This window comes from Dendrobates tinctorius, unplaced genomic scaffold, assembly GCF_039654945.1.
Source record: "Dendrobates tinctorius isolate UK_male_01 unplaced genomic scaffold, ASM3965494v1 ptg000201l, whole genome shotgun sequence".
Lineage (NCBI taxonomy): Eukaryota > Metazoa > Chordata > Amphibia > Anura > Dendrobatidae > Dendrobates > Dendrobates tinctorius.
In genome coordinates, this window is record NW_027361868.1 from 12,067,141 (window position 1) to 12,094,372 (window position 27,232).

A 27,232-nucleotide genomic window follows, 5' to 3' on the forward strand; every position below is an offset into this window, starting at 1 on the left:
TCTGCAGTATACACCCCTGGACGGCATCAGCCTTCTCCAGTTTTGTGCCAAAGCATAAGGAGGAACGTAACCAAATAACATAACCATGCCTGTAAGAAGGCTACTATGTACGAGCTCAAAGAACAATATGAGAACTCAACAGGAAACAACGGCCCGTAAGGGCAACAGGGTGGGAGCTGTGTCCCCCAATTAAAGGCTAAGAGAAAGAGATTTTACGGTGAGTACACAAAAATCTCCTTTACTCTGTCGCCTAATTGGGGGACACAGAACCTTTGGACGTCCCAAAGCAGTCCCTGGGTGGGAAGCAGTGGACGAATATTGTGCTGACAGTCCCCTAGACTTGGGGTACTGCCGCCTGCAGAACCAGTCTACCCAGGCTCGCATCCGCTGAGGACTGGGTATGAACACTGTAGTGTTTCGTAAACGTGTGTAGGCTAGTCCAAGTGGCCGCCTTGCACACTTGTTGTGCCGAAGCCTGATGCCGAATGGCCCAGGAGGCCCCTACTGCCCGTGTAGAGTGTGCCGTGATACCGGCCGGAAGAGGGGAACTGTTAAGTCGGTAGGCCTCATGTATGGTGGACCTGATCCACCTGGCAAGGGTAGCCTTGGAAGCCGGCAACCCCTTGCGACTACCTTCCGGAAGAATGAAGAGGGAATCAGATTTCCGGAAAGGTGCAGTCCTGGACACGTAAATTCGCAATGCTCTGACGAGGTCAAGCGTATGCAGAGCCTTCTCCACTCTATGAACCGGAACCGGGCAAAGGGAAGGCAGTGAAATCTCTTCATTAAGGTGAAAGTTGGACACAACCTTCGGAAGGAAGGATGGTACCGTGCGGAGAACCACCTTGTCCTGGTGAAAGGCTAGGAAAGGCCGTCTGCAGGAAAGTGCTGACAATTCCGACACTCTGCGTAACGAGGTGATCGCCACTAGAAAAACCACTTTCTGAGACAGAATGGAGAGTGGAACTCCTCTAAGAGGTTCGAAGGGTGGAGCTTGCAATGCTGTCAGGACCAGATTGAGGTCCCACGTATCCAGCGGACGTTTGTAGGGAGGAACCAATCGGGAAACTCCCTGGATGAAAGTCCTTACTTGCGGTTTAATAGCAATGCGCTTTTGAAAAAGGACTGAAAGCGCCGACACCTGACTCTTAAGCGAACTTAAGGATAGCTTGGCATCTAGGCCCGATTGAAGAAAACCTAGTACCTTCGGGAGGGAATAAGGGAGTGGGACTTGTCCATGAGATTCGCACCAAGAAAAGAAAGCTCTCCAGGTACGATAATAGAGCTTGGCGGAGGCAGGCTTCCTTGCCCTGATCATAGTTGTAATGACTGCCGGTGAAAAACCTGCCTGGGTTAGAATCCAGGTTTCAAGGGCCATGCCGTCAAATTGAGAGCCCCTGAATTCTGGTGGAAGAACGGACCTTGAGACAGAAGGTCGTGACGGTCGGGTAGACGCCAGGGGGCGTCTGCCGTAAGTTGGACGATGTCGGCGTACCAAGTACGTCTGGGCCAGTCTGGCGCGATGAGGATGGTCGGAACTCCCTCTTGCTTGATCTTCCTCACGACCCTGGCGATTAGGGGGAGGGGTGGAAAAATGTACAGGAGTCGGAACTGGGACCAGTCCTGGACCAGGGCATCCGCTCCGAGCGACCGTGGGTCGTGTGTCCTGGCCATGAAATTGGGAACCTTGGTATTGAGATGGGATACCATTAGGTCCACATCCGGGGTTCCCCAGCGTTGACAGATCTGGTAAAAAATCTCGGGATGGAGAGACCACTCCCCCGAGTCCATTCCTTGCCTGCTGAGGAAGTCGGCTTCCCAGTTTTCTACACCCGGAATGTGTACCGCAGAAAGTACCGACCTTGTGTCTTCCGCCCAGCGGAGGATATGAGCCACTTCTCTCATCGCCTGGGCGCTGCGGGTCCCGCCTTGGTGGTTCACGTATGCCACAGCCGTGGCATTGTCCGACTGTATCCGTATGTGCGAGGCTGCAAGCAAGTGATGAAAGGCTCTCAGTGCCAAGAGAATGGCCCTGATTTCCAGAACATTGATGGGCAATGTCACTTCCCTCGGTGACCACTTGCCCTGTGCCCTGTGATGTAGGTGCACCGCCCCCCAGCCTGTCAGGCTTGCATCGGTAGTCAGGATCTTCCATTGTCCTGAGAGGAATGGCTTCCCTCGTGTAAGCGAGGTTGGTTTGAGCCACCAATGCAGGGACCTCCTGGTTGATGACGTCAACCTGAACTCCCTGTCGAGGGAGAAGGGGTTCCTGTCCCAAGATCTGAGCATGGCTAGTTGAAGGACCCTGAGGTGAAACTGGGCAAATGGCACTGCCTTTATTGCTGCTGCCATCCGGCCGAGGACTCTCATGGCAAACCGGAGAGATCGAGGAGGACTGCGAAGGAGTGTGCGAACTCCCAGACGGATGGCCAGTGTCTTGTCCTTGGGAAGGAGCACCAGGCCCCTGGCGGTGTCGAATACCATTCCCAGGAATGTTAGAGTCCGAGTTGGGATGGTCGACGATTTCTGTAGGTTGACTAGCCATCCCAGGCGACTCAGAGTGTCTAGAGTGATTGAGACACTGACCTCGCAGTCTTTGAAAGTGGGAGACTTGACGAGGAGGTCGTCCAGGTACGGGACGACTAGGATGCCTCTTGAGTGCAGGACGTCCATGGTGGCCGCCATGACTTTGGTGAACGTTCTTGGAGCCGTGGCGAGTCCGAACGGAAGGGCGACAAACTGGTAGTGGTTTTGGTTGACCGCGAACCTGAGAAACCTTTGGTGGGCGGGAGCAATTGGTATGTGGAGATACGCATCCTGTATGTCTATGGAGGCGAGGTATTCTCCCTGCTCCATGGATGCAATGATGGACCGGAGGGACTCCATGCGGAAATGACGGACCCGTACGTAATTTTTGAGCTGTTTTAGGTCCAGTATGGGTCGGACGCCGCCTCCTTTCTTGGGGACTATGAACAAATTTGAGTAGAATCCTCGGAATCTCTCGTTCGCGGGAACCGGCACCACAACTCCTGATTGAAGGAGAGAGGAAACCGCTTGGTGGAAAACACGAGCCTTTTCTGGTGGTGTTGGTGGAACGGAAGTGAACTCTATCTTGTATCCGGAAGACACTATTTCCCTGACCCACCTGTCTTCTGTAATAGGCAGCCAGACTTGCTGAAAGAGTAAAAGTCGTCCGCCTACTGGTGGGATGTCTTCCGGAGGTCTCGAGTCATGATGAAGTGAAGTTCTGAGGTTTTCCTCCCTTGGGTTTCGCTTGGCCTGCTTTCGACTGCCAAGCCCTGTCCGGTCGCTGCTGAGTCCGTGGGTTGTCTCTGCGTGGAGAACGGTTGCGGTTTTGCACTGGGCGCGAAACGGACCAGCCTGAGGAATTCCGAAAGGATCGGAATCGCGTCTGGTTTCTTCGTTTAAACGTGCGTTTCGGTTTTAGTTGAGGGAGAGAGGTACTCTTACCCCCAGTGGCATTGGCTATCATGGTGTCCAACTTTTCGCCGAAAAGTCTTCCAGTAAAATACGGAAGTCGCGTGAGGGACTTCTTTGAGGCCGCATCCGCTTTCCATTCTCGCAGCCAGAGGATGCGTCGGATCGTGATGGCGTTTGATGCTATTCCCGCTACACCTCTGGCGGAATCCAGGGCTGCATGAATCATGTATTCTGCTACCACTGCCATCTGGACCGCTTGGTCCGAGAGTTCAGGATTTGAAGCCTGAAGACCCTCCTGTAGTTTTTTGGCCCAAGCCAGGATGGCCTTGGAATAGGTGGTTTTTGAACACTTTCGAAGCAAATCCTATGTTCTGGGACTTCCGGGGGCGACTCTGGAATTTTTAGCACCCGATGAATGGCAGAAATTATGTCCTCAACTAGCGCTGTATTGCTAGAGGGAGAAGGTACCACGGACCTGACCGTTTCATTATCTGAGTCGGAGTCACAGATGCCCTCTGAATCCTGTGCCTCGCTAAGGTGATCCCTGGAGGGCGACCTGGGGCGGGGGTCTTCTGTGGTGGGGGATCCCTGTGGTAAATTGCACTGTCTGTGGCAGGGGACTGCCCAGGAGACCTGGAATGACGCTGTCTCTCCCTAGAGGGGGACGACCTTGTGCTATAGTGCGACTTAGTTGATCGAGACCTGTGGGTCCGCTTACGTCTGTGAGAGTAGCAAGCAGCATGTTCCTGAGACAAGCTGTCCGTTTGCTGTGTACCGTCCATAGCCGGGGCCCGACTCTGCAGAGCTTGCAGTAATGTAGCAGTTAGGTTGTCTATGGACTGTGACATAGACTGAGACATCTGAGTTGTCCATTCCGGCGTGGCCTGTGACACTGAAGCATCAGTAGGGACTCCCTGGGGTTCTGACCCAGAGTTCTGGATGCAGTCCCGGCAGTGCGGATACGTGCTGCCACTAGGGAGTGTGGCTTTGCAGGCTGTGCAGAATGCATAGAAACATTCCTGCCTGGTTCTCTTCCTTGAGCCCGGCATAATGCACAGAGGCTGGCTAAAAGGGATCGTACAGGGGTGGCTACGCAGAGGGAACCCACAGAAAGCCTTATAGGAAGTATAGATTCACAGCTGAGTAATGAGAACCCAGCTGTGAGCTTACCCCACCGGTGTGCCCCTAGGTCCAGCGCCGACAGATCCAAGTTCTGTGCCCCCCGGAGACCGCTGTGATGCTCCTCTCCTGGATCTCATCCAGAAAAAATGGCCACCGGGGCTCTGAGGAGAGGGAGGAGGGGGCGGAGAGCTGAAAAGGGCGCGCTGGGCTGTGTAAAAACGCGCCCTTTCTGCCTCAATCCGCCCCTTCTATGACACTCCAGCGTGTCATTTTGGTCATCTGGGGGGCGGGCAAAAGGCGGCGGCTTCAGCTAGGCCGAAGCCGCGGCCTAAATTAGAAGCCTGATGCCCAGGAGGGCTCCAGAGCGGCGCGGTAGTCCGGGGGGGGGGGGCGGATTTGTACCAGACCCCCCCAGAATGGTCGACTGGATAGCGGTGGGGGTAGCAGGGGTAGCGGTTTTTGTATGGGGTGCCCCTGAAGCGCTATGGAGCCGCTGCATTTGCAGAGACAGGGACGCAGAAAAACCCTGTCTCTGCTGTGCCATCCAGTCCGCACCCTCCCCCGGCCCCAACAGGATCCCTCAGCCAGCCTGGGGTCCCTGGAAGCTGCGAAATGCTGCCTGATCTCCGACCCTACCTGAGGCGTCTCAACCTAATACCCCCTGCGGGGGATTAGGGAGGGTGCGTCTGTCACCGTCAGGGGGTCTTCATCCTCGCCTCAACCTCAACCCAGACCCCTTAAAGGGGTTGGGGAAGGAGGGGGGTCTCGACCTCGAACCAGGACCCGAGGGACTGGGGAGGGAGCGACATGGGGAAAAAACCACCTCGACCTCAACCGGGTACCCCTAATAGGGGACCGAGGAGGGAGCCATGCCGGGAGTCTCGCTGGAGACCCACTTTTCTTCATCTGTATTTCCGTGAAAAAAAGGAAAAAAACGGAAGAAAAAAGGTGTGCCTCCTTGCGACACTAAGCAAAATCTGGAGAAGGCTGACGCCGTCCAGGGGTGTATACTGCAGAGGAGGAGCCAAAGTTAATCTTTTTCAGATTATGCATAGTGTCGCCTCCTAGTGGATAGCAGCATAACACCTAAGGTTCTGTGTCCCCCAATTAGGCGACAGAGTAAACTGTGAGGTAAAAACGCGCTCCTGAATGCTGTGGGCGGGAATCAGCTCACCAGAGAGGGGGCGGAGCTAAACGCTCTGTCAGGAGCATAAGAAAAACTCCACTCCTCGCCTCAGAACTAGGCCCGAACTGAAGCTGGGGCCTGGATTAGAAACGGCGGCCACCAGAGAGCGCGGGGCGGCGCGGAGGTCTAAAGAGAACCGCAGTTTCGTGGCGCTGGGAGCGCTAAATACAGGTAATGCCGCTTAAGGAAGCTTGCCCGTTCCCCACCGCCCAGGGGGAGTACTATCATGGGAGGGAGAGAGGGGTTCAGCCTGCTGATACTTACCTCCTGCAGTCCTGACTTACCCCATTTCCAGTTGCAGACCGTGTCTCCATCCACCGACAGGCTCTGGTAGGCGAGTGGGTGAGAGACAGAAGGCGAACACGCATACGTGTTCCTGGCCGGTAGACATGTGAGGATACGGGGTGGCAATACACACCGTACTCATAGTCTCTTTGTGGGAGTACAGATGTGACTATTCACTCTGTATCCCTCCGGATACAGAGTGAAGAAACGATGTACACTGAGGTAAATAAGGGTCTAATGAAAGACCCGTGTCCACCTCCTACTGACACTAAGCTAAACTGAGTAATTGAGCGCCAGTCGGTGGGGTGTATACTGCGGAGGAGGAGCTAACTTTCTTATTTGCATAGTGTCAGCCTCCTAGTGGCAGCAGCATACACCCATGGTTCCTGTGTCCCCCAATGAAGCGATAGAGAAAATTGATAAGGCGGTTTTATTCTTCGGGTCATTACGGTTACAGAGATACCTCATTTATGTCTTTTTTTTATGTTTTGGCGCTTTTATGCAATGAAAACAATTTTATATAAAAAATAATTATTTTTGCATTGCTTTATTCTGCGAGCTATAACTTTTTTATTTTTTCGCTGATGACGCTGTATGGCGGCTCGTTTTTTTTGCGGGACAAGATGACGTTTTCAGCGGTACCATGGTTATCTATATCCATCTTTCTGATCGCGCGTTATTGCACTTTTTGTTCGGCGGTATGATAAAGCTTTATTTTTTGTTTCGTTTTTTATTTTTTATGGGGTTCAATTAAGGGGTTAACTAGTGGGAGAGTGTTATAGGGCGGGTCATTACGGACGTGGTGATACCAAATATGTGTACTTTTATTGTTTGATTTTTTTTATTTCCAAAAAAATGAACTTTATTACAATGTCCCAGGGGAGACATAACTGTCATGTGACAGATCGCTGATCTGATCTAAATCTTAATGAAACTAATTCTACAAAACTTGTGAACAAGCAACAAGTCCACTGTTTGTGTACAGTTCAGACCCAATAAAAGCAGATTTTGTTTCTATTTTTTTTTTAATTTCACCCCTAGAGTGGTATCACTAATGTACGTTCACTGCCCTTAGTAATATACTTACCGGTCGCCATCTTCTGCTGTTCACAGGGCCACTCTAGTCATTATCTACTGGTTGTTACCTGCTGGATGGCTCCAGTGTTTGCTGTGCGAGCCGGAGGTTAATTCTAAATTTAAGTCTATGAGAGTCAGAACAAGATTCTCATAAAGTTATACTGAAAGCTTATGACGGTTAACTCTGGTGAGTCAGGAGCTGCGGTCACAAGATGGCGGAACAGGACGAGAGCAGCGCAGAGAAAACCAGAAGACGGCATCTGGTATTTTACTATGGGCAGAGAACAAACATTAGTGAATTCACTCTGTTAATGAAATTAAAAAAAAATGCAGGAGTGATGCTTTAAGTTTAATGATTTTTCATAAAACAAACATTTCCAGGGTGCAGGGAAAATGAGATGTATACTGTGGCTTTATTACTTGATATTTATATCTTTTATAGCATCAGCTCCGCAGCATTGTACAGAGATTGCCATCGATCACTAACGGGGGTCACAATCCAAGATATCAGATGCACAAAACAGCGCTGATTTTATAGAAAGTCAATTAAACAATCATTATGAATTTGTAGTGTGTGCATAAAGCACAATAAATACAGTAAATACACAAAGGCCGTCAGCTCATTGTTGCGTTGGCTCTCCCATACACAGCAGTGCTGCTCAACCGGGAGCTCGTGTTCTCTATGACAACGTCGACCGATGGATAATCTCTGTGAGAACAATGAAGCCATCGACATCACAGCAATGTGGGCGTCTTTAGGTCGGTTTCACAGGTGCTCTGATTGGAAGAGCCAGGCAGACTGGCTGGGCTCCTAATCTGAGTTTAGTTCTTCATATAGGTCTATGAGACTGCTAGCTCTGCTCTGGATACCTGGTGGTTGGGCAGAGACTTCCAGGCAGAGCATAGTCCATGATTATGGGCTATTTGAAACAAGAGTAGACAACTCCACGAAGAAGCTGTCCTTCTTGTGTGTAGAAATAATCTTCCTTACGGCGTTTTCCGGGACACTAGCAGAGCTCTTTACAACTACTGTCACATACAATAAGTACTCCCATAGGAACATGTTGAAGCTTACCTGCATGCACTTCAATAATTCTAGGAAGGCAAAAAACCCTTCAAGAAACTTTGTGCGTAAGGCAGGAGTCCACTCGGGTGGCTTGCTGATAAGTAGATACCTATAAAACAAAAAAAAAGGGCAAACGGCCATGAAAAATAACAGTTTCCTATAATTACATGTATTTAAAGTGCACCTGTCACCTCTTTTGGCCGATATAAGATGCGGCCACTGCCTTTCAGGGCTTATCTACAGCATTCTATAATGCTGTAGATAAGCCCCCAATCTGACCTGCAAGAAAAGTAAAATAAGTTTTATTATACTCACCAGGGGGGCGGTCTGGTCCGATGGGTGTCGCAGGTCCGGGTCCGGCGCCTCCCATCTTCTTGCGCCGCCGCCCTCCTGTTGCTTCATGTCTCCCCGACATCGCGCTCCTGCGCAGGCGCACGCCTCTGCCCTGTTGAGGGCAGAGGAAAGTACTGCAGTGCACAGGGGCCGGGAAAGGTCAGAGAGCGTGGAGCGATGAAGCAAGCAGGAGGGCAGCGTCACAAGAAGATGGGAGGCGCCGGAAATGGGGGCTGGTAACCAAGTCAATGAGCACTAAACAAATATAAAAATCCAACCGGTTTTCAGAAAGGAGAGGATTTTTAACAAGTGAATTGATTTTACTTGTGCATTGGAATTTTACCTAGTGAAGATAACCTTAAACCTAAACACATGGTAGTTTTCCATTTACTGACATCCCGACTCAAGATGCCTTCACAAGTAGCATGGCAGTATGATCCTTTTGAATAAATCAATTTCTGCCCACTTAGCCTGAATGACAGTCCCTCAGGGTCCCTCCTCCCTGCTGAGATTTCACACTGCTCAGTACAAGCTGCAGCTGTCTTTCAGGCTCAGTGGATGGACACATGAGGAATTATAGGTAGATGCAAAATAAAAAAAACACGCTTACCTTAATACTAGATGGAGGCCCGATGCTATTGCATCGGGAGGGCGGTATTGTCACGATGGGGGCAGGCTTTGCAGCATTGAGAATCTCTTTCCCCCATGTGCTCACCCACCTATCCACATGTGCTGTCTTTTCCCCGTCTGTGCTCTCTTCTTTGACCTGTCTACTCCATGTGTTATCCCCCTTGTCTGCTGTCTCTCTCCTTCCTCTGCTGTGTTCTCCCCTCATGTGCTGTCCGGTTTCAGCTGTCTCCCCCCTGTGCTCTGTCTCTCCCACCCCTGTGTCTAACCATGTACAGAACATACCACAGTTCAAAAGACAATACTGACATTACAGCAAGAGATTGCAGAGGATACATTTTGTGAGGTAAAATATTGTTTAAAAACAGTCAGTGAAATATTTTACCTCACAAAATGAATCCAATGTGATCCCCTGCTGTAATGTCAGTATTGTCCTTTGCTTCCTCCCCTGCCCAGGAGACGTGGTATGTTCTGTACACGGTCAGACACAGAATTTTTAAAATGAACTTTCGTTCGTGGGAAAACCCCTTTAATGTGACCGGCTTCCTTTGCCTGTAAACACGTCACGTCTCTGCAGCTGGGATGAGCCGAATGATTCACTGCGCCTGCGTGGAAATCGCGCAGGCGCAGTGCGACGGTGATCCGCTGGTGGTACCGCGCAAGAGGCTGCGTGAGTGTGAGAGTGTGTGTGAATGTGAGTGTGTGTGAATATGAGTGTGTGTGAATGTGTGTGTGTGAATGTGAGTGTGTGTGACTGTGTGTGTGAATGTGAGTGTGAACGTGAGTGTTTGTGACTGTGAGAGTGTGAATGTGAGTGTCTGAGTGTGTGTATGGTGCAACGGTGTTCCGCTGGTGGTACCGTGCAATAGGTTGGTACCAGCAGCAGTTTCCATATTGAGACACCCCTTACTTGGGTGTCCCAATATGGCGGTCGGTGAACTTCCTCCGCTTGGAATTCTGGGATACGGGATACGGCAACATCTGGACAGAACAGGAAATGAAAACATTACAAGGCAGTTATATGAATAGATAATGCGACTTTTGAGAGGAACTTACTTCAGATCCAGAATAAGACTTTGAACTCTCCGAAACTTGAAAGCTTGCACTGCGGTGTATCTCTCAAACTGAAATCTGCCCTGGATATCCCGGTGCCTTAAATGATCCATGAATGTCTTTATTATTGTAGTCATCAGGTTCTCTTCTGTGATCAACATCCGAGCCTGGGACAGGAAGAAATGGTCCATTTTCAAGGGTGGAATTACCAACAATGAATAACAGATGTTCAGAGAGGTCAATTTCCTTTTTCTTAGACAATGCCGAAATATTCAGTAACATCGTACAGAGAATGTCGTCTCTTACAGCAGGCCCTGTCCCCGATGGCGCTCCCAATATAATTCCGTTATGTCGGATACACAAAGCACCTCCATAGGTAGCAAGTAACCTATCAATATGTTTCTTTGCAGTGTGGGAAAAAGCCTGAGAACCCATAGGATACCCACACAGACACAAGGCTAATTAACATAGAGATGAGTGAATATTCCAAAAATTAGATGTGCTTCAAATTGGCCAAAAAATTACTGTAGGTTGGAATCTATAACAAATTATAAAAAAAAGAAATAAATCCTATAATCGCTCCTAGGAACTTTCAGTGCATACACTACCGTTCGAAAGTTTAGGGTCAACTAGAAATATTCTTATTTTTGAAAGAAAAGCACAGTTTTTTTCCAATGAAGCCAGCACTAAATGATTCAGAAATACACTATGCGTTGTTAATGTGGTAAATGACTATTCTAGCTGCAAACATCTGGTTTGTAATGCAATATCTTCATAGGTGTATAGAGGCCCATTTCCAACAACCATCTCTCCAGTGTTCTCATGGTACTTGTGTTTGCTAACTGTGTAAGAAGGCTAATGGATGGTTAGAATACCCTTGAAAACCCTTGTGCAAGTATGTTAGCACAGCTGAAAACAGTTTGGCTGATTAGAGAAGCTATAAACCTGACCTTCCTTTGAACTAGTTGAGAATCCGGAGAATTACATTTGTTGGTTCCATTAAACTCTCAAAATGGCCAGAAAAAAAGAACTTTCGTGTGAAACTCAACAGTCTATTCTTGTTCTTAGAAATGAAGGCTATTCCATGCGAGAAGTTGCCAAGAAACTGAAGATTTCCTACAACAGTGTGTACTACTCCCTTCAGAGGAGAGCACAAACAAGCTCTAACCAGAGCAGAAAGAGAAGTGGGAGTCCCCGCTGCAAAACTGAGCAGCAAGACAAGTACATTAGAGTCTGTAGTTTGAGAAATCGATGCCTCACAGGTCCTCAACTGGCAGCTTTAATAAATAGTACACGCAAAATGCCAGTGTCAGGCTGTGTGCCCACGATGTGATTTTTAAGCGTTTTTGCCGCGATTTTCGGAGAGAAAACGTTTAAAAATCTTGTACATGACGCACCCCATGCATTCCTATGGCATTCCACACATGCTGTGCTAATGCTGCGCTTTTTTCCGCGGCGGAATCGAATCGCGGAAAAAAATCCCAGCATGATCATTCTTTTGTGTGGAATCGCAAAAAATTGCTGCGATTAAGCACCCATAGGAATGCATGAGAATCGCTTACTTCGTGCATATGGCTATGCCCAACATGTGGGAAGTTAAGCGTCTCATGTGCGGTTGGTACCAACGGTGTGGAGGAGAGGAGACTGTCCTCCAGGCCCTGGGCACCATACCCCTGTAAAAAAAAAGAATAAAATAAAAAATCGGGGTATATTTAACTTCCGACGTCACGCGCTGCCATCCCGGGCCTCAGCGTTCCCAGTAATGCCTTGCGGCAAGGTCCTGTGATGACGTGGTCTCGCGAGATCGCTATAGTAACGAGAGACCAACGTCATCACAGGTCTCGCAAGGCATCGCTGGGAACGCTGTGGCCCGGGATGGCAGCGCGGGACGTCGGAAGTTAAATATACCTCGATTTTTTATTTTTTATATCATTTTTAACATTTTATCTTTTACTATTGAGGCCGCATAGGCGGCCTCAATAGTAAAAAGCTGGTCACGCTTGTCAAACACTATGTTTGACGAGTGTGACCAACCTGTCAATCACTTTCCAAGCGATGCTTCAAATCGCTTGGAAAGTGCTTGAGAAAATCGCGACAAAATCGCGAACAGAATCGCGGTAAAATCGAGGTGATATTTCTGGGAAGGGGTCCGGTTTCCATTGTGCGTTTTAAAATGCTACGTGGGCCCATAGCCTCAACGTCTACAATGAAGAGGCGACTCTGGGATGCTGGCCTTCAGGGCAGAGTGGCAAAGAAAAAGCCATATCTGAGACTGGCTAATAAAAGGAAAAGATTAATATGGGCAAAAGAACACAGACATTGGACAGAGGAAGATTGGAAAAAAGTGTTATGGACAGATGAATCCAAGTTTGAGGTGTTTGGATCACACAGAAGAACATTTGCGAGACGCAGAACAACTGAAAAGGTGCTGGAAGAGTGCCTGACGCAATCTGTCAAGCATGGTGGAGGTATTGTGATGGTCTGGGGTTGCTTTGGTGCTGGTAAAGTGGGAGATTTGTACAAGGTAAAAGGGATTTTGAATAAGGAAGGCTATCACTCCATTTTGCAATGCCATGCCATACATACCCTGTGGACAGCGCTTGATTGGAGCCAATTTCATCCTACAACAGGACAATGACCCGAAGCACACCTCCAAATTATGCAAGAATTATTTAGGGAAGAAGCCGGCAGCTGGTATTTTATCTGTAATGGAGTGGCCAGTGCAGTCACCAGATCTCAACCCTATTGAGCTGTTGTGGGAGCAGCTTGACCGTACGGTACGCAAAGAGTGCCCATCAAGCCAAACCAACTTGTGGGAAGGGCTTCTGGAAGCATGGGGTGAAATTTCTCCAGGTTACCTCAGCAAATTAACTGCTAGAATGCCAAAGGTCTGCAATTCTGGAATTACTGCAAAGGGAGCATTCTTTGACGAAAGCAAAGTCTGAAGGAAAAAATTATTATTTCAAATAAAAATCTTTTTTTCGAACCTTGTCAATGTCTGGACTAGATTTTACATTCATTTGGCAACTCATTTGATTAATAAAAGTATGAGTTTTCATGGAAAACACAAAATTGTCTGGGTGACCCTAAACTTTCGAACAGTAGTGTAAGAACGAAATTACCTAAAAACTTGGCACAACCAAGAGCTCGGTAGTAGATAACAACCAAGGATCTTAGCTTTTATTCAATATTCATAACGTGGCATGAAAAGTTTTACTTCTTGGTTCTGTGCATCAATAAGGGATGAGGGACTCTGCAAGCGACATTTGTAAGGAAGATCCCCAAGTCACGGAGGAACTTTAGGTTATCGCCCTACTTTCACAGTAAAACAGTCAATCAATTTCTCTGAATTGTTCTGAAAAATATAGTTTGAAGATCCAGAGACCATAGCGGGAGACGAGATTAGACCCGTGCCACCCCGGCTGTTTTATTCCGCACTGTTCTAGTTGATTGACAGTTGTATTCCTATATACAATACAATATTCATGTGTAAGATACCTGTCAATCAACAGGAGCGGAGCAGGGAGAAGTTGGCCGGAGGAGGCACTGGATCAGTCAGGTCTTCTTTTATGGTCCCCGGCTGAATCTTCAAACTATATTTTTTCCAAAACACTGGAGCGTTGCTGAGAAAAATATACTTGTCTGCAATCGTATTAGTAATTCCTCTGTTGACAAACTCAATAATACTAGAAATAAAGATGCATTCATTATAGCATTAGTCACACCCCATCAACAGAGCAGAGAGGAAGAGAAGCCGCTGCTCTGTCGACGTCTGTACGGTCTAAGAAGTAGTACAGATAAATATGACCCATTGTTTTTTGCTTTTACTGTGGAAGATTATAGGTAGAGTTGAGCAAAAAGTTTCACAGGACCTTGGTCCTGCGGCCTCGGAGGTAGGGTGTGGCCTCGGAGGTAGGCTGCGGCCCAAGAGAAAGGCTGCGGCCTCAGTACCAGAGCCCTGCGAACATCGCCCTACTTGCCAGAATCCCAAACACCTCTACTGACTATTATGCCCCAAGAAGGGTAGCCCTGAAAAAGCGTTGGAAATACAGGCAGGTAAGAGGAGACTGGCATGGCTGAGGTTCGGCGGCCATGGATTACCGTCATAGCTGCTGGGCCAGCGACTGACAAATCATCTTTTTTTGGCTCAACTCGAGCTATAGGCTACGAATCCCACTGAGTTTCTAAACACTGGGACACATCATGATCTTCTTTTGGAGGTGAACGTCAGGAGTTCCTCCAGTTTACAGAGCATCAAATACGAAGTTAAAAATGCCCTAAACATATGCAAAAGTGAAAAAAGGGACAATGAACACTGACGTGTTGGTTTCGTGGATTTACAAGTCACGTGTTAATACTTACTAGTTTACGGACGGTATGTGTCTGGCTGCGCAAAGTAACTCAGATACTTACAAGTGAAGGCACCGTGATTATCTGTACCGAGAGGTCAATGATTGAGAACTCACTGTCGTGGTCGTCTTTGACATAATCAGTCTGCAATCGCTCATAGTTCTAGTGAGAAGAAGGTAAGAAAAGACAAGGGGTGGCATCTATCAGTTCAAAAACAATGGGCATTTACTCACCATTGTGGGTACAGTGAAGAGTTGCACAGACAAAGCAGCCACGGACACTGCTCGCTCGTGATCATCCTCCATAAAATCTTTCTGCAACTGCTGGTAATTCTAAACAACAAGGGGGAAATTCACCTCTAATCCACACTGGCCTTTCATGGTAATCTTAAAGAACTTTAACGTTAAAGGGGCTAAATGGGGCTCGAAATGCCCATCTGCTACATCACCGTAAACGTATTGCTATATTATTTGCTGTACCTCATATCATGCCTCCTCCTGGGCTGAATGTTAAGAGACCTAAGCAACATTAAACACAAGGCTAAGATGAAAGCAAACGTCTGCAGAAAATCAGCTCTTAAAGGGGTATCGTGGACTGCTCTTAAGACGGACCCTCAGTATCAGATAAGTTCTGATCTAGTAAATGAAGGGGCTGCGGAACTGGAGCAAGTGTCAGGGCCCCTCCATTGATTACCAGGCACCTTTAATAATGCCCTCCTCAATAATAGGTCCAAGGAGATGAAAAAACAATTGATACTCCCCCTTCCTTGTGGTCAGCATTGTATCTCCAGCCAGTCTGCTGGAATCAACATTCGGCACAAAACAGTACGCGAGCACTGCAGCCAATCAGTGCACGTTGATTGTGTGCAGCGTTCACATTTTATTTGAACGGAAGAAAGTTTGGCTGCAGTGCCCTTGATGTCAATTACAGCAGATGGAATATGCAGCACTGACTAGAGATGAGTAAATTCTTATTTTTTAACCTGGCCCAATTCAAAAAAGGGTTATCCATTAGAGGACAACCCCTTTAACTGAGTCTATATATGAAGGGAGCCACAGCACTTTCTTGGATGGGTTGTACACCGTAAGTACCACTGACCCCCTTTGTACCTAATGGGGTCCTTCAGGTCTCATTGTGACTTCTGTTATTTTCATGGGAATAACAGAATGGCATGTGGGGCTACTCTCGCCATTGAATCTACCGAATGTGCTGACGGAGGCTTCGAAGCTCAAATCAATAAAATATAATCAATAGTCCAAAAAAAAAAAAAAAAAAAAGTGCAGGTAGGAAATTAGGGAAATTAGACACTTACTTTTGCAAAACGGATAGCAAAAAGCTTCTTGTATTTAAGGTCCATTAGTAAACTGCTCATGAAGAGCTGATGGTAGCAGTTTCTTGCACCTAGGACCAAGAAAGAAACTTGTTCACGGACTGCACAAGAGCAAATAGAAACGCAGATACAAGTCGCATCTTGCGCATCTCTCGGAACTACTGCTACCTTTCCAGAGAATGGAATCACACAGCATTAGCTTGTCCACTAGAGAGGAGTTTTCACCATCTGGACCTTCTTGTAAACCGACCTGGCAGAGAATTCGTCTTAATCCATCTGAAAAAATATAACATAAGGAGAGCCAACAGTGATCGTCAGTACGTACAGGGACATTTATCTGGCTGGGTGAATTTGTGGTATGTGTTCACTTGGGCAGATTTCGGCACTTTGCAGGAGCAAAGTTTTTTTGGGCCGCTACAATTCTGTGCAAAAATATATTTATATTTAAAAACAAACAAAACTAATGTATATCGAAACACAGTAAAAAACAGGAAGAAAAAAATAAAGAAAAATTTGTACCCAAATGTTGTTTAGCTTTGGCATGGGGGAAGACATTTTTCCCATATTTTTGCTATATTTGGATTGCAACCTTTTTTTTTTTCCTATATTATTATTATCCATTCGTTAGTGGATTTGGAGGCCCACACCCACACAAAATCCTCTTTTTCCTATCACTTCATTGGGGGACACATGGATCGTTCAGAAACAAATCCAACAGATTCTCTTCCTCTTTCAGCACAAGTGGCTCTCCGCTCGGATCTTCTCCTCTGGATACAAGATAGAGTTTACTTCTCTACCCCAAAATCGTTTTTTTTTTCAAGGTCCACTCAGAGACCCTTTTCTCTCCTCAGGATTTTTCAGGTTGCTCCACTTAATTATCCCCATTCCTCCACAAGACAGATTTAAGAGGTTTTATTCAAAACTTTTCTTGGTTGCCAAGAAAGATGGTTCTGCTCGTCCCATCCTGGATCTCAAGCTTCTGAACAATCGAGCAGGTCTGCGTCATTTCAGAATGGAGTATCTTTGTTCGTTGATAGTCTCCATGGAGTCCGAGGAATTCCTTTGCTTAGTGGTTATCCAGGACGCTTATTTCTACATTCTCATTTTTGGCAGGTCAGCAGAGGTTTCTTTGCTTTGCAGAACAACGTGATCTCTTTCAGTTGGAGGCCTTTCCCTTCGGGCTGACCACTTTCCTCAGAGTCTTCATGAAGATCATGGCGGCTGTAATGGATACTCTGCGGGCCAAGGGGATCCAAGTCATCCCCTACCAGGACAATATCCTTGTCAAGGCTCCAACTTTCCCGGTGACCCCGGAGAGCCTATAGATCACTCTCCTAACCCGGGTGGATCATTAACATACTAAAGTCATCCCTCATCTACATATATATATATATATATATATATATATATATATATATATATATATATATATATATATATATATATATATATATATAGAGAGAGAGAGAGAGACACACATATTTGTGCACAATTGCATATACACCTTTTTATATTATATATATTTGATTTATGGTCATTATAAGTGGGTGTGGCTCTTATAATGTGTGTTCTCTGCATAATTACCATGTGAGCCACACCCCCTTGGTAACTACCAAAAAATAACTATAAATTAAATAAATAAAAGCAAATCTCTCTGGAATTGTATCATGGATTAAAAAAATAAATAAAAATTGGGCACTATCTGGTGACAGGTCCTCTTTAAAATGTGGCGTGGACATAGCCTTACAAAGCTGTTCTTTAGCAAATATGACTAAAGGCGAGACTAATGGCAGATTCTTAAAAAAAAAAATATTCCCTCATACTTTACCTGAGTAACCAATAACTTGTCCCAGCCAGCCGAGGATTCTTAGTCCAAATGTCTGGTGGGCAACAATGGCTGAATGCATGACTTGGACCTTAAGTGGTTTCGTCTGGCGACTGGTATTTCTCTAAAATCAAGACGAGACGAGATCACTAACACCAGAATATTATCATACAGAGAGAATATTTTTGGTTGCTAAACCTGTCGAAATACATGCCACCTATTGTATGCCAGGTAGAGTGGCCGCGCCTGGTACAACACATTTCTGATACCACAATCAATGCAGTAAATCCTAAATTTTAATAAAAGTATATATAATTTAACAAATTTAATTAGCAAATTTTAAGTCAGACCCAAGCAAGGTCTGCAACGCACAAGATCAGCACGTCCAAAAATCTGCCACACCCAAGGAGGTATCCAAGCCACGGAAGTTTACATATTAGGTGCAGGAGTGAGGAGACACATCACTGCTCATCTAGCAATTTAACAACTGGGTCAGGTTACTACTTACAAGAAAATGTGAAAATCCACTCACCACGATAACATTTTTTGCTTGATCACAGTTTTGGAAACTCCCATACAGCACTGATCTTCGCCCCTACAACAGAAATTTTTTTTTTTTTTTTTTTAGGGTTAAAGGGGTTGTCCGACTCTGGGGGGACAATTTTTAACTTAAATGCATGTGTTTGGAACTAAAAATAATTTTTGCAATTCAGGTTCACAGACTCTTTGTTTCCCGCCACTTTTAACTTTGCACTGGTCTGTGGTCATAAATAATCTGAGAGATGATCAAAAAGACATAAAAATAGTTAAAAATGTTCCCATTGGAGCATTAGAATCCGCTCACTGACAGATTCTCAATTAACCCATTCAGCAGCCAGCAATTAATGAAATGTAATGGCAAAATGTTTTTTAAAAAAGAAATACATGCATTAAAAATAAAGTTGTCTTTAAATGTACACAAGCCCTTTAAATGGGTATTCTTATCTTATAAAGTAATAGCAGATTGTTAGACACTACATGACGAATGTCTAAAATTTGGGATTCACAACAATGTGGAGAATAAAGGGGCCACATTGTTGATGTAGTAGCACATCCCTATGTGTCCCCTTTGCCAGCTCTATCAGTCCAATGCCAGCTCTATGTGCCCTATGTCAGCACCATGGCTGCTATGGACTCAGGATACACAAGGGGTCCAAAAATTAGACCACCACCGATCATAAAACGCCAGCTGATAATGCCTTTTAGGAAATCCAAGTACTTACATCTCGATCCACAGTCGTTGCAAAACTTATTGCTTCTTTCTGGCTACAATTCACAGCTTTTTGCAGAGTGTAGATGACCTGCTCATAGGTATGGACTTCATCATTAAAAAGCATGCAGTAATAATTTTCTTCTTTCTCCCTGCGGTAAACAGAAAATACTGCAGAATATCTCCATTCATAACCGAATTCTAATAATTCATACATTAAAGGTTTTTTTTCCCCATGCTTCAGTTCATGCGATTCCATATTGCTGCAGAATGTGCACACTGTCAGGATCCTGCTCTGTTTCCTGCTCCAGTGGGTGCTCATGTGACCCTACGTATACTATTCGCATAATTGTGGACAAATGCCGACTGACAACTTTTCCTACATTGAGAGAACTGGATGAGAATGTGGAATGCAAATTGACCGTTTGAGCAGACAACAAAGCAGAATCCTGACAGTGTGTACAACACTTCACACCGTCAGGATGCAGAAATCTGCAGTGAAATAGACTGCAGAAATTTAGCGTAAGGTAGGAGAACCCCCTTTAAATAAACAATAAATAAAAATGAGATTTTTGTCCAGAGCCTGTGGGGCTCACCGAGATAGCCGAGCGTGGTACTTGGGTATAATCATTCAGTCCCATAGACTTCTAGCAGAGCAGCGGCACATGCATGACCATTGCTCCAGTCTCACAGGAGACATAGGACATCCGTTCTGGCAATCCGGGATACTGTTTTAAGTGTTCCTCCCTCTCTCTGAGTTTTCATGCTGCAAATTCCAGCTACTGAAGGAACAGCAGGAAGACTCACTGCTCTTATCGCAGCTTTGCTTCTGAGGCTTTCAGTTTGCTACAGATGGCTATTGGAAAGCCATAGGATAAGTCATTGGATAGCAGGGGGTCCGAAACCCATCATCCCCACCCAAAAGTTGTCATTACCTCTGGAGGTGGCCAGATGTAAACAAAGGTCTTTCCCATGTACTAAGCTGCAGTTCTTGGCAATAGCCACTACACAAAGTACGGAGTCGCGCTGTCCCACTCTTTACATCTAGCCACCGATAACAGCTGATTAACCTCACCAATCTCCACCGACCAGATTTTAAAGATCTATTCTAACCAGAGTTTAACAATACCAAAGTACTGGAGAACCCCTTTAATATGTGCATTGTTAACATGTAATACTTACGTGTGCTCCAGGCCTGGAGGCAGCTCATTATCTTTTTCCCATGTGAGAATATTCACAGTGTATTGAAACATGATGGCAAAAATGTTGTAGGCCCGAGCAACCATATCCTCTGACAGGTTAATAAGAGGATCCTATTAAAATAAAAAAAAATAATGAGTGTTACAGATTAAATAAAACATAAGGAGGAGGGCCTCGGACCCCGCTGCCGGGCGGGCGTGGAGGCAGGCCTTGGACCCCGCTGCCGGGAGGGCCTGGAGAGTGGGAGGGCCTCGACACCGCTGCCGGGCGGGCGTGCGTGGAGGGTCTAGGCTTTCAGTTCAGAGATGGCAATACATAGGACAATGGTAGCAGAAATGCATGCTGGAAGTGAGGGAAAGTACCAAGTGTAATATGATGAACACAGCATTTACAAAAGTTCAACAAAGACCATCAGTAATCTCCTTTGCAATATTCCGAGAGCAACCACCTTCCAGAAATGTCACACCATGCATTAATAATGGTGTCTCTGGCCCCATGCTTTTTACATGACTACCAAAGCCATGATTTGCATGCATATCTAATTTGACTTGTATTGCAAGGCCCGTTAAAGGGTCGATAGTGACTTTTAGGGTCGCTGCTTCCAATAGGTGGCGCTATAGCGTTCCAGTCCTTTTCCTTTCTGAAGAGGCAAATTGCATATTTAATTTTCCCAAAGGAGTATTGCACGGCGAATAAGTCACCTTACATTGTCATGTCAGGGCCAGCATTTCACATTACCACTTTTTACTAACTTACAGAATGCGTTTTTTTTTTTTTAAATTAAAGGGAATTTTTCAGCACAAAATGATTGTTCATACCAAGCTCAGGTGCTCGGTGCACCCTTGTTGTTGTCTAACAGTTCATTGCACCTTCCCACGGACTTCTTTTGCATCTATCTTCACCTCCACTCTTCCTCACTCAGGATTTACAGGAGCCAAAAAGGAGCAGAGATAAATGGATAACAAGTAGGTAGAAAGGTGCACTGAACTGTGTTTGGTTTGAACAGTCATTTTGTGGTGACAGACTACTCTCCAGTCGTCATTGCTGCCCATTTTCTTTTTCAAAGCCTAAACACAGTTTGGCAGGGTGGGGGAAAGTACCAGTAATTTCTTTATCAGCAGCGATGAAGCAGTGGCGGCTTTACCTCTGTCTCACTTTCAGATATATTAAGGCCATGCTTCTGGCAGTAGGGTCCTTCTTTCCATGCTTCAGCATCTCCACAATCACAGAAACCTCCTCCTCCTGAAGTTGTCATCTGCAACACAACGAGACAAAGCATAGATCAGAGGAGATCTAAAGGCAAAGCAGCGGTGCAGGCTCTCGGGATTGGTGGCGGCCCTTCCAGTCAAATACAAAGAAATGATATATTCGACATATAAGAATACAGACTACTAACCCTATACCGATGCTCTCTGTGAACGCTTCCCAGGAAACACTCCATGCACAGGACGCACGTTGGATCCACTGCACAATCTCTGCCAATTAAAAAACAGAGACAAACATTAAATATATTGCAAACAGCAGAAACCACATAACTAAAGAGTTTGTCCAAGCTAACTTATTATTAGGAGAGGTTGCCAAAAACAGTCCTGTAGTCATCCTACTACTACTGCCGGCCCCATAGCTCAGCCCACCTAGCCCGAGTGCCAGCTCCTCAGTGTCACTCCTCCCTGCTGCTGAATCTCTGCCCACATAGCCCGAGTGCCAGCTCCTCAGTGTCCCGCCTCCCTGTTGCTGAATCTTTGCCGACCTAGCCTGAGTGCCAGCTCTTTATTGTCCCTCCTTCCCTGCTGCTGCTGAAACTCTGTTCACTTAGCCTAAGTGCCAGCGTCTCAGTTTCCCTGCTTCTGAATCTCTGCTCACATAGCCCGAGTGCCAGCTGCTCAGTGTCCCTGCTCCTTTCTTCTGAATCTCCGCTCACATAGCCTGAGTGCCAGCTGCTCAAAGTCCCTCCTCCTGCTTCTGAAGCTCCGCTCACCTAGCCCGAGTGCCAGCTCCTCAGTGTCCCTCCTCCCTGATGCTGAATCTCTGCCCACATAGCCCGAGTGCCAGCTCCTCAGTGTCCCTCCGACCTAGCCTGAGTGCCATCCTCCCTGCTGCTGAATCTTTGCCGACCTAGCCTGAGTGCCAGCTTCTTTAATTTCCCTCTTCCCTGCTGCTGCTGAACTTCTGTCCATCTAACCTGAGCGCCAGCTCCTCAGTGTCCCTCCTCCCTGATGCTGAATTTCTGTCCACCTAGCCTGAGCGCCAGCTCCTCAATGTCCCTCCTTCCTGCTTCCTGAAGTTCTGCTCAACTAGAACGAGTGCCAGCTCGTTAGTGTCCCTCCTCCCTGTTTCTGTATCTACGGTCACATGGCCCGAGTGCCAACTCCTCAGTGTCCCTCCTCCCTGCTTCCGAAGCTCTGCTCAACTAGCCTGAGTGCCAGCTCCTCAGTGTCCTTTCTCCATGCTGCTGAATCTACGTTCACCTAGCCTCAGTGCCAGCTCCTTAGTGTCCCTCCCCCCTGCTGCTGCTGAATCTCTGTCCAGCTAGCTTGAGTATCAACTACCCAGTGTTCCCTTTCCTGCTGAATCTCAGCTCACCTTGCTTGCTTTAAAGATCCTCAGTGTCCACCTTCCCTGCTGAATCTCCACCCAGCTAGCATGACTGGCAGTTTTTAAGTTTCCCTTTTTACGGCTGCTGAATCTCAGAACATGTAGCCTGGCTGAAGGCTAATCAAAATATCCCTCCTGCCAGGTGCAGCTGAGCAGCTTATCAGTGTCCCTGCTGAGATCTCACACTTCTCAGTACAGGCAGCAGCTGTCAGTCAACCTGAGTGAGTGGAGACTGAATACAATTGGATTTGTGAGCTCCCTCACTCTTTAGCTGGATCTTTAAAATATCAGCATTTTACAGCCAGTCATCTTAATTTTCACAGTAAATTCACCAGCCCCATCAAGTGTAAGATACATATTTAGTAATGTGTGCAGTTTTTACTTTGAAGTCCAGTGAGACTTCAACTTTAATAATCCTTGAGTTAAAAAACTAAATCTGTTTCTATTTTCATGCAGATGTATTTGAAACAGGGCTGGGGATGACATGCTTAGGATCACCAGCCAACCTAAACGAGTGAGAGTTTCCACAGTAACACTGACACTCTCCGCACAAGCCTGAAGGGACGAACTCTTGATGAGGAGGTCGTCTAGGTAGGGCAGAATCACCATGCCCAGAGAGTGCAGGATAGACATGACTGCAGCCATGAGCTTGATGAGCACTCTGGGGGGCAGTGGCGAGACCGAAGGGCAAAGCGGTGAACTGGAAATGATAGTCTCCGATAGCGAAGCGCAGGAATCTTTGGTGATTTGAGAAGATTGGAATGTGAAGCTATGCGTCCTTGATGTCGACAGATGCAAGGTATTCTTTTTCCAGCGAGGAGATAACAGAACTGAGAGATTCCATTCTGAAATGGGGCACCTTGACAAACTTGTTCAACAGTTTTAGGTCTAGGATGGGACACATGGTCCTGTCCTTCTTTGGGACCACAAACAGATTTGAGTAAAATCCCTTGAACTTTTGTGTGAGGGACCGGGGGATAATGACTCAATTGTTGCGGAGAGCATATATGACCTGATAAAATGGGGCTGCACGCGCCTTTGTCTTTGGATGACGGGACCGGAAGAAGTGTGTTGGCGGGGGAGACACGAATTCTATTTTGTATCCGGAAGACACCAGATCTCTGACCCATTGCTCGTGAACGACCGCCAGCCAGACCTGACGAAACAGGAGTAGACGGCCGCCTACCCTGTCTGTGTCTTCCGGATACTGCAATGAGTCATTGAGTAGAGAACTTGCAGGATGAAGTACCCTTGGGTCCAGACGGTGAGGGTCTGCTTCTCCAGGAATGAGAGATTGTGAGTCCCTGTGCGGGGGAAGGGCAGAGCTAGAGGAAGCTGTTGCGGATGGCCAGCTTGCGGAACTGCGAAAGGGTCGGAAGCGGACATGGCGAGGGTTCCGAAAGGGCCGACTGGGTCTTTGCTGAGGGAGAAATTTGCTCTTTCCTCCAGTAGCATCCGAGATAATTTGGTCAAGTTTGTCTCCGAACAGACGCCCGCTCTGGTAGAGCAGTGAGGTTAAGGATTTCTTGGAAGCAGATACCGCCCACTGCTCTCGGAGCCATAGGGCTCTTCTGATGGTAACGGCGTTTGCGGCTGCAAGTGCGGCACAGTTAGCCGCATCTAGGGAGGCATGCACAACGTAAAACCCTGCCCAGGCAATCTGACCGCCTCGGAAGGTAGGTTGTCTCGACCGGTCTTAGCTAGAGCCTTTGCCCAGGCTACCATAGCTCTGGTCACCCAAGTGGTGGCGAAGGAAGGGAAGAGTGCTGCTCCGGCAGCCTCAAAGGCTGATCGAGCAAGATTGTCAATTTGTCGATCAGTGGGGTTTTTGATGGACGAGCCATCTGACAGAGACAGGAGGGTTTTGGAAGAGAGCCGTGATATGGGTGGATCTACTGCAGGGGACTCGTTCCATTCCTTTCGTAGAGTAGATGCAAAGGGATGCCGCTCTTCCAGCGGTTTTTGCCCTGTGAATCGCTTGTCCAGGCGACTCCTATGCCTTTAAACAATGTCCGTAAATTCATGTTGGTTAGCAAAAACCCTGTGAGGACGTTTGGTCCTTTTGAAGGACACCGTCTACTCTCAGAGCCTTATTGACAGCTTCAATGAGAGAATCTAGAGACTCCTGGTACTCTAATGAGCCCGGGTCTACGGCTACATCTGACTCGTGTTCTGAGTCGTGTTTGCTGCAAACCCATGGTGAGGGGGAGCGAGAAGCAGAGCTTACGGACGCCGAGGCACCAGAGTTCCTGGGGGACGAATCATGGGGACGTTTTCTGGAAGATTGAGTATCTTCTACCACAGTCCGGCCCCTGTCTGAGGAAGACTCTCGAGTGGCTGAAAGGCCCTCCACGGGAGGTAAAGTGATGCCCTGGCTTGGGGAGGAATCACGGAAGGATTCTATGGCTTTAGCAAGGGAAGCCATGGACTGTGCCAGGGACGTGGCCAACTCGGGTGGACTAAATCCACTAAAATCGGCATTAGCAGGTGGCTCCTGTGCACGAGGGGTGGCAGGCGGTACGGTGTCTCCGTTGTAGTGGGGCATTACATGTGGTACATGAGGGATACACCACTGTGTGTGTTTTATCCGATTTTTTAGATGCTTTTGATTGAGACATTTTGCATGTAGGTGCTGTTTAGAGGCTGCCGCAGGGAAGGGGTTAAGCGCTGTGTATCAGCTTACCCAGGTCCTGTATCCGTGCCCCCAAAGAAGAAGTCTGCGCTGCTGTGGTGCCTGAAGACACACGTGCGGTGAGAAGATGGCGTCCCCAGCCTCTGGTTAGACGCACGTTGACCGGAAGTGGAGTCAGAGAAGGAAGGAGAGCGCTTCGCGTGAGAAACGAGAAGCGCCAGCAAAAAAGGGTGTGGAGCCAGGGCCCGGGGTAGAATGTGGCCACAGCGCTTCTCGGTCAGAGCGTGAAGCGTCAAAAAAGTCGGCGGAGCCGGCCGGGTGGGCAGAGTTTGGCCTATGCCGGTTAGAAGTCAGGACCTAAATTTGAGACCGCGGCACTGCCGCGCCGATGGCAGCTGCGATGGGGGCAGCAGTGGCGCTAGGACGATAGCGGCGGTGGTGGCTAGTCATCAGCGCACATATCCCCCTAGTGCCCGGACATCCCACAGGACCATGAGCACCTTCTGACTTGGAGGAACCCTGTTGCTACTCACAGCGTATGAAGCAGCCAGGAGAGCGGTGCTGTGGCCAAGCTGGAGAATATATCCGCACAGATTCTTTCCTCAATCCACCATCCCTTTGATAGGGAGGTGGAGTGGTCTCTTTCGCCTCCTGTCATCATCCACTTTCGGGCAGTGGTGGTGCATTGGGGCCGCACGGATGCCGCATGGAGCCTCTGCATGTTACCTGAGGTAATCATTCTTGCATGGAGGTGAGGCAGGGCATGTCCTGAAAAAAGACCTGGCTCCAGAAGGGGGTACTTGAGGGCGACACCCCATGTTACCGTCTGTTGCTGATGTGGGGAGAATGCACCCATTGAAGGGATCCATCGCCCCTAAGGAGAGCCCAGGCCGGCGATGAAGTTGTAGGAGGTGATATGGGGAGACGACACTCCGCGTGCCCGCCTGTTCATGGGTTTGGGAGTTCGAGACCTTGAAAGGCCCCGTCGCCCTTTGCTGTTGAAGATTTTGTGGTAAAAAGTAAAAATTAAAAATAAGAAATGCAATACGGGTCTGAAACCAGACTCTAGTGCCTTCTACAAACATTAAGCAAGAACTGGTTCAGGATAGAGCCAGCAGAGGGTGTATAATGCAGAGGAGGAGTTGATTTCTTTGTGTATTTGCTTAGTGTCCTAGTGGCAGCAGCATAACACCCATGGTCCTGTGTCCCCCAATGAGGCGAAGGAGAAAAGTTTTTTTTAAGTTCTGTTTTTAAGATTTTATCCATGTATATAAAATAAATGGAAAATCAATGTTTGTGTCAATCCCATTATCCAGATTAGGCTGCATGTGATGTGTGGCTCATTCATGGAATCAAGAGGCAAAATGATATGTGCCGAGAAGCAACAAGGTGACGACAGAACATAAAAAACTGGAAGTGCCAAGGTTGTCCAGAGAAGAGGACATCTTTACTATTGCCACACAATAGAGGGTCTAAAGTTCCTCCGGTGACTTAGTAGGTGATGAAATAGTGAACCGTCAGACACCGCGGCCTATATATATCCCTCACCTCTGATTTCCAAAATGTCAGAACTTCTACGGCAAACTAGACGCAGATGTCAGGATATTTACCAATGCATTAACGTTAATGCCCTTTTGCAATCATGTCACAAAGTTTATTCTTGGGGGTTGTGACATAACCAGCGGCAGAAGGGTCTCACAGTGACAAAACGAAAAGTGTAGGTTCACAAAAAAAACCTTAGTGACATAGGACGTACTGACTGGTGCATCCCATGTTAGGTGTCTGTGATTAGAACGGCGTTATTAAATTAAAAAAAAAAAAAAAAGATTATTATAAATCTAAAAGTTTCCAATTACGGTAT

At 47.2% G+C, this 27,232-nt stretch overlaps 1 protein-coding gene across 2 annotated transcripts in view; it reads right to left on the reverse strand.

Moving 5' to 3' along the window:
* UBR2 (ubiquitin protein ligase E3 component n-recognin 2) overlaps nucleotides 1-27,232 on the reverse strand; it is a 173,155-nt gene that overhangs the window by 133,251 nt on the left and 12,672 nt on the right. The window contains exons 3-13 of one of the 2 annotated variants that reach the window (XM_073553434.1): nucleotides 21,541-21,619; nucleotides 21,289-21,399; nucleotides 20,127-20,257; nucleotides 18,958-19,096; nucleotides 18,228-18,290; nucleotides 17,699-17,819; nucleotides 16,039-16,146; nucleotides 15,853-15,941; nucleotides 14,604-14,702; nucleotides 10,194-10,357; nucleotides 8,187-8,286 (exon numbers count right to left, since the gene is read on the reverse strand). In XM_073553434.1, coding sequence (XP_073409535.1) covers nucleotides 8,187-8,286; nucleotides 10,194-10,357; nucleotides 14,604-14,702; nucleotides 15,853-15,941; nucleotides 16,039-16,146; nucleotides 17,699-17,819; nucleotides 18,228-18,290; nucleotides 18,958-19,096; nucleotides 20,127-20,257; nucleotides 21,289-21,399; nucleotides 21,541-21,619 — 1,204 coding nt within the window. Of the gene's footprint in view, nucleotides 1-8,186; nucleotides 8,287-10,193; nucleotides 10,358-14,603; nucleotides 14,703-14,773; nucleotides 14,873-15,852; nucleotides 15,942-16,038; nucleotides 16,147-17,698; nucleotides 17,820-18,227; nucleotides 18,291-18,957; nucleotides 19,097-20,126; nucleotides 20,258-21,288; nucleotides 21,400-21,540; nucleotides 21,620-27,232 lie in introns of both variants that reach the window. The other variant, XM_073553433.1, reaches the window with a different exon arrangement.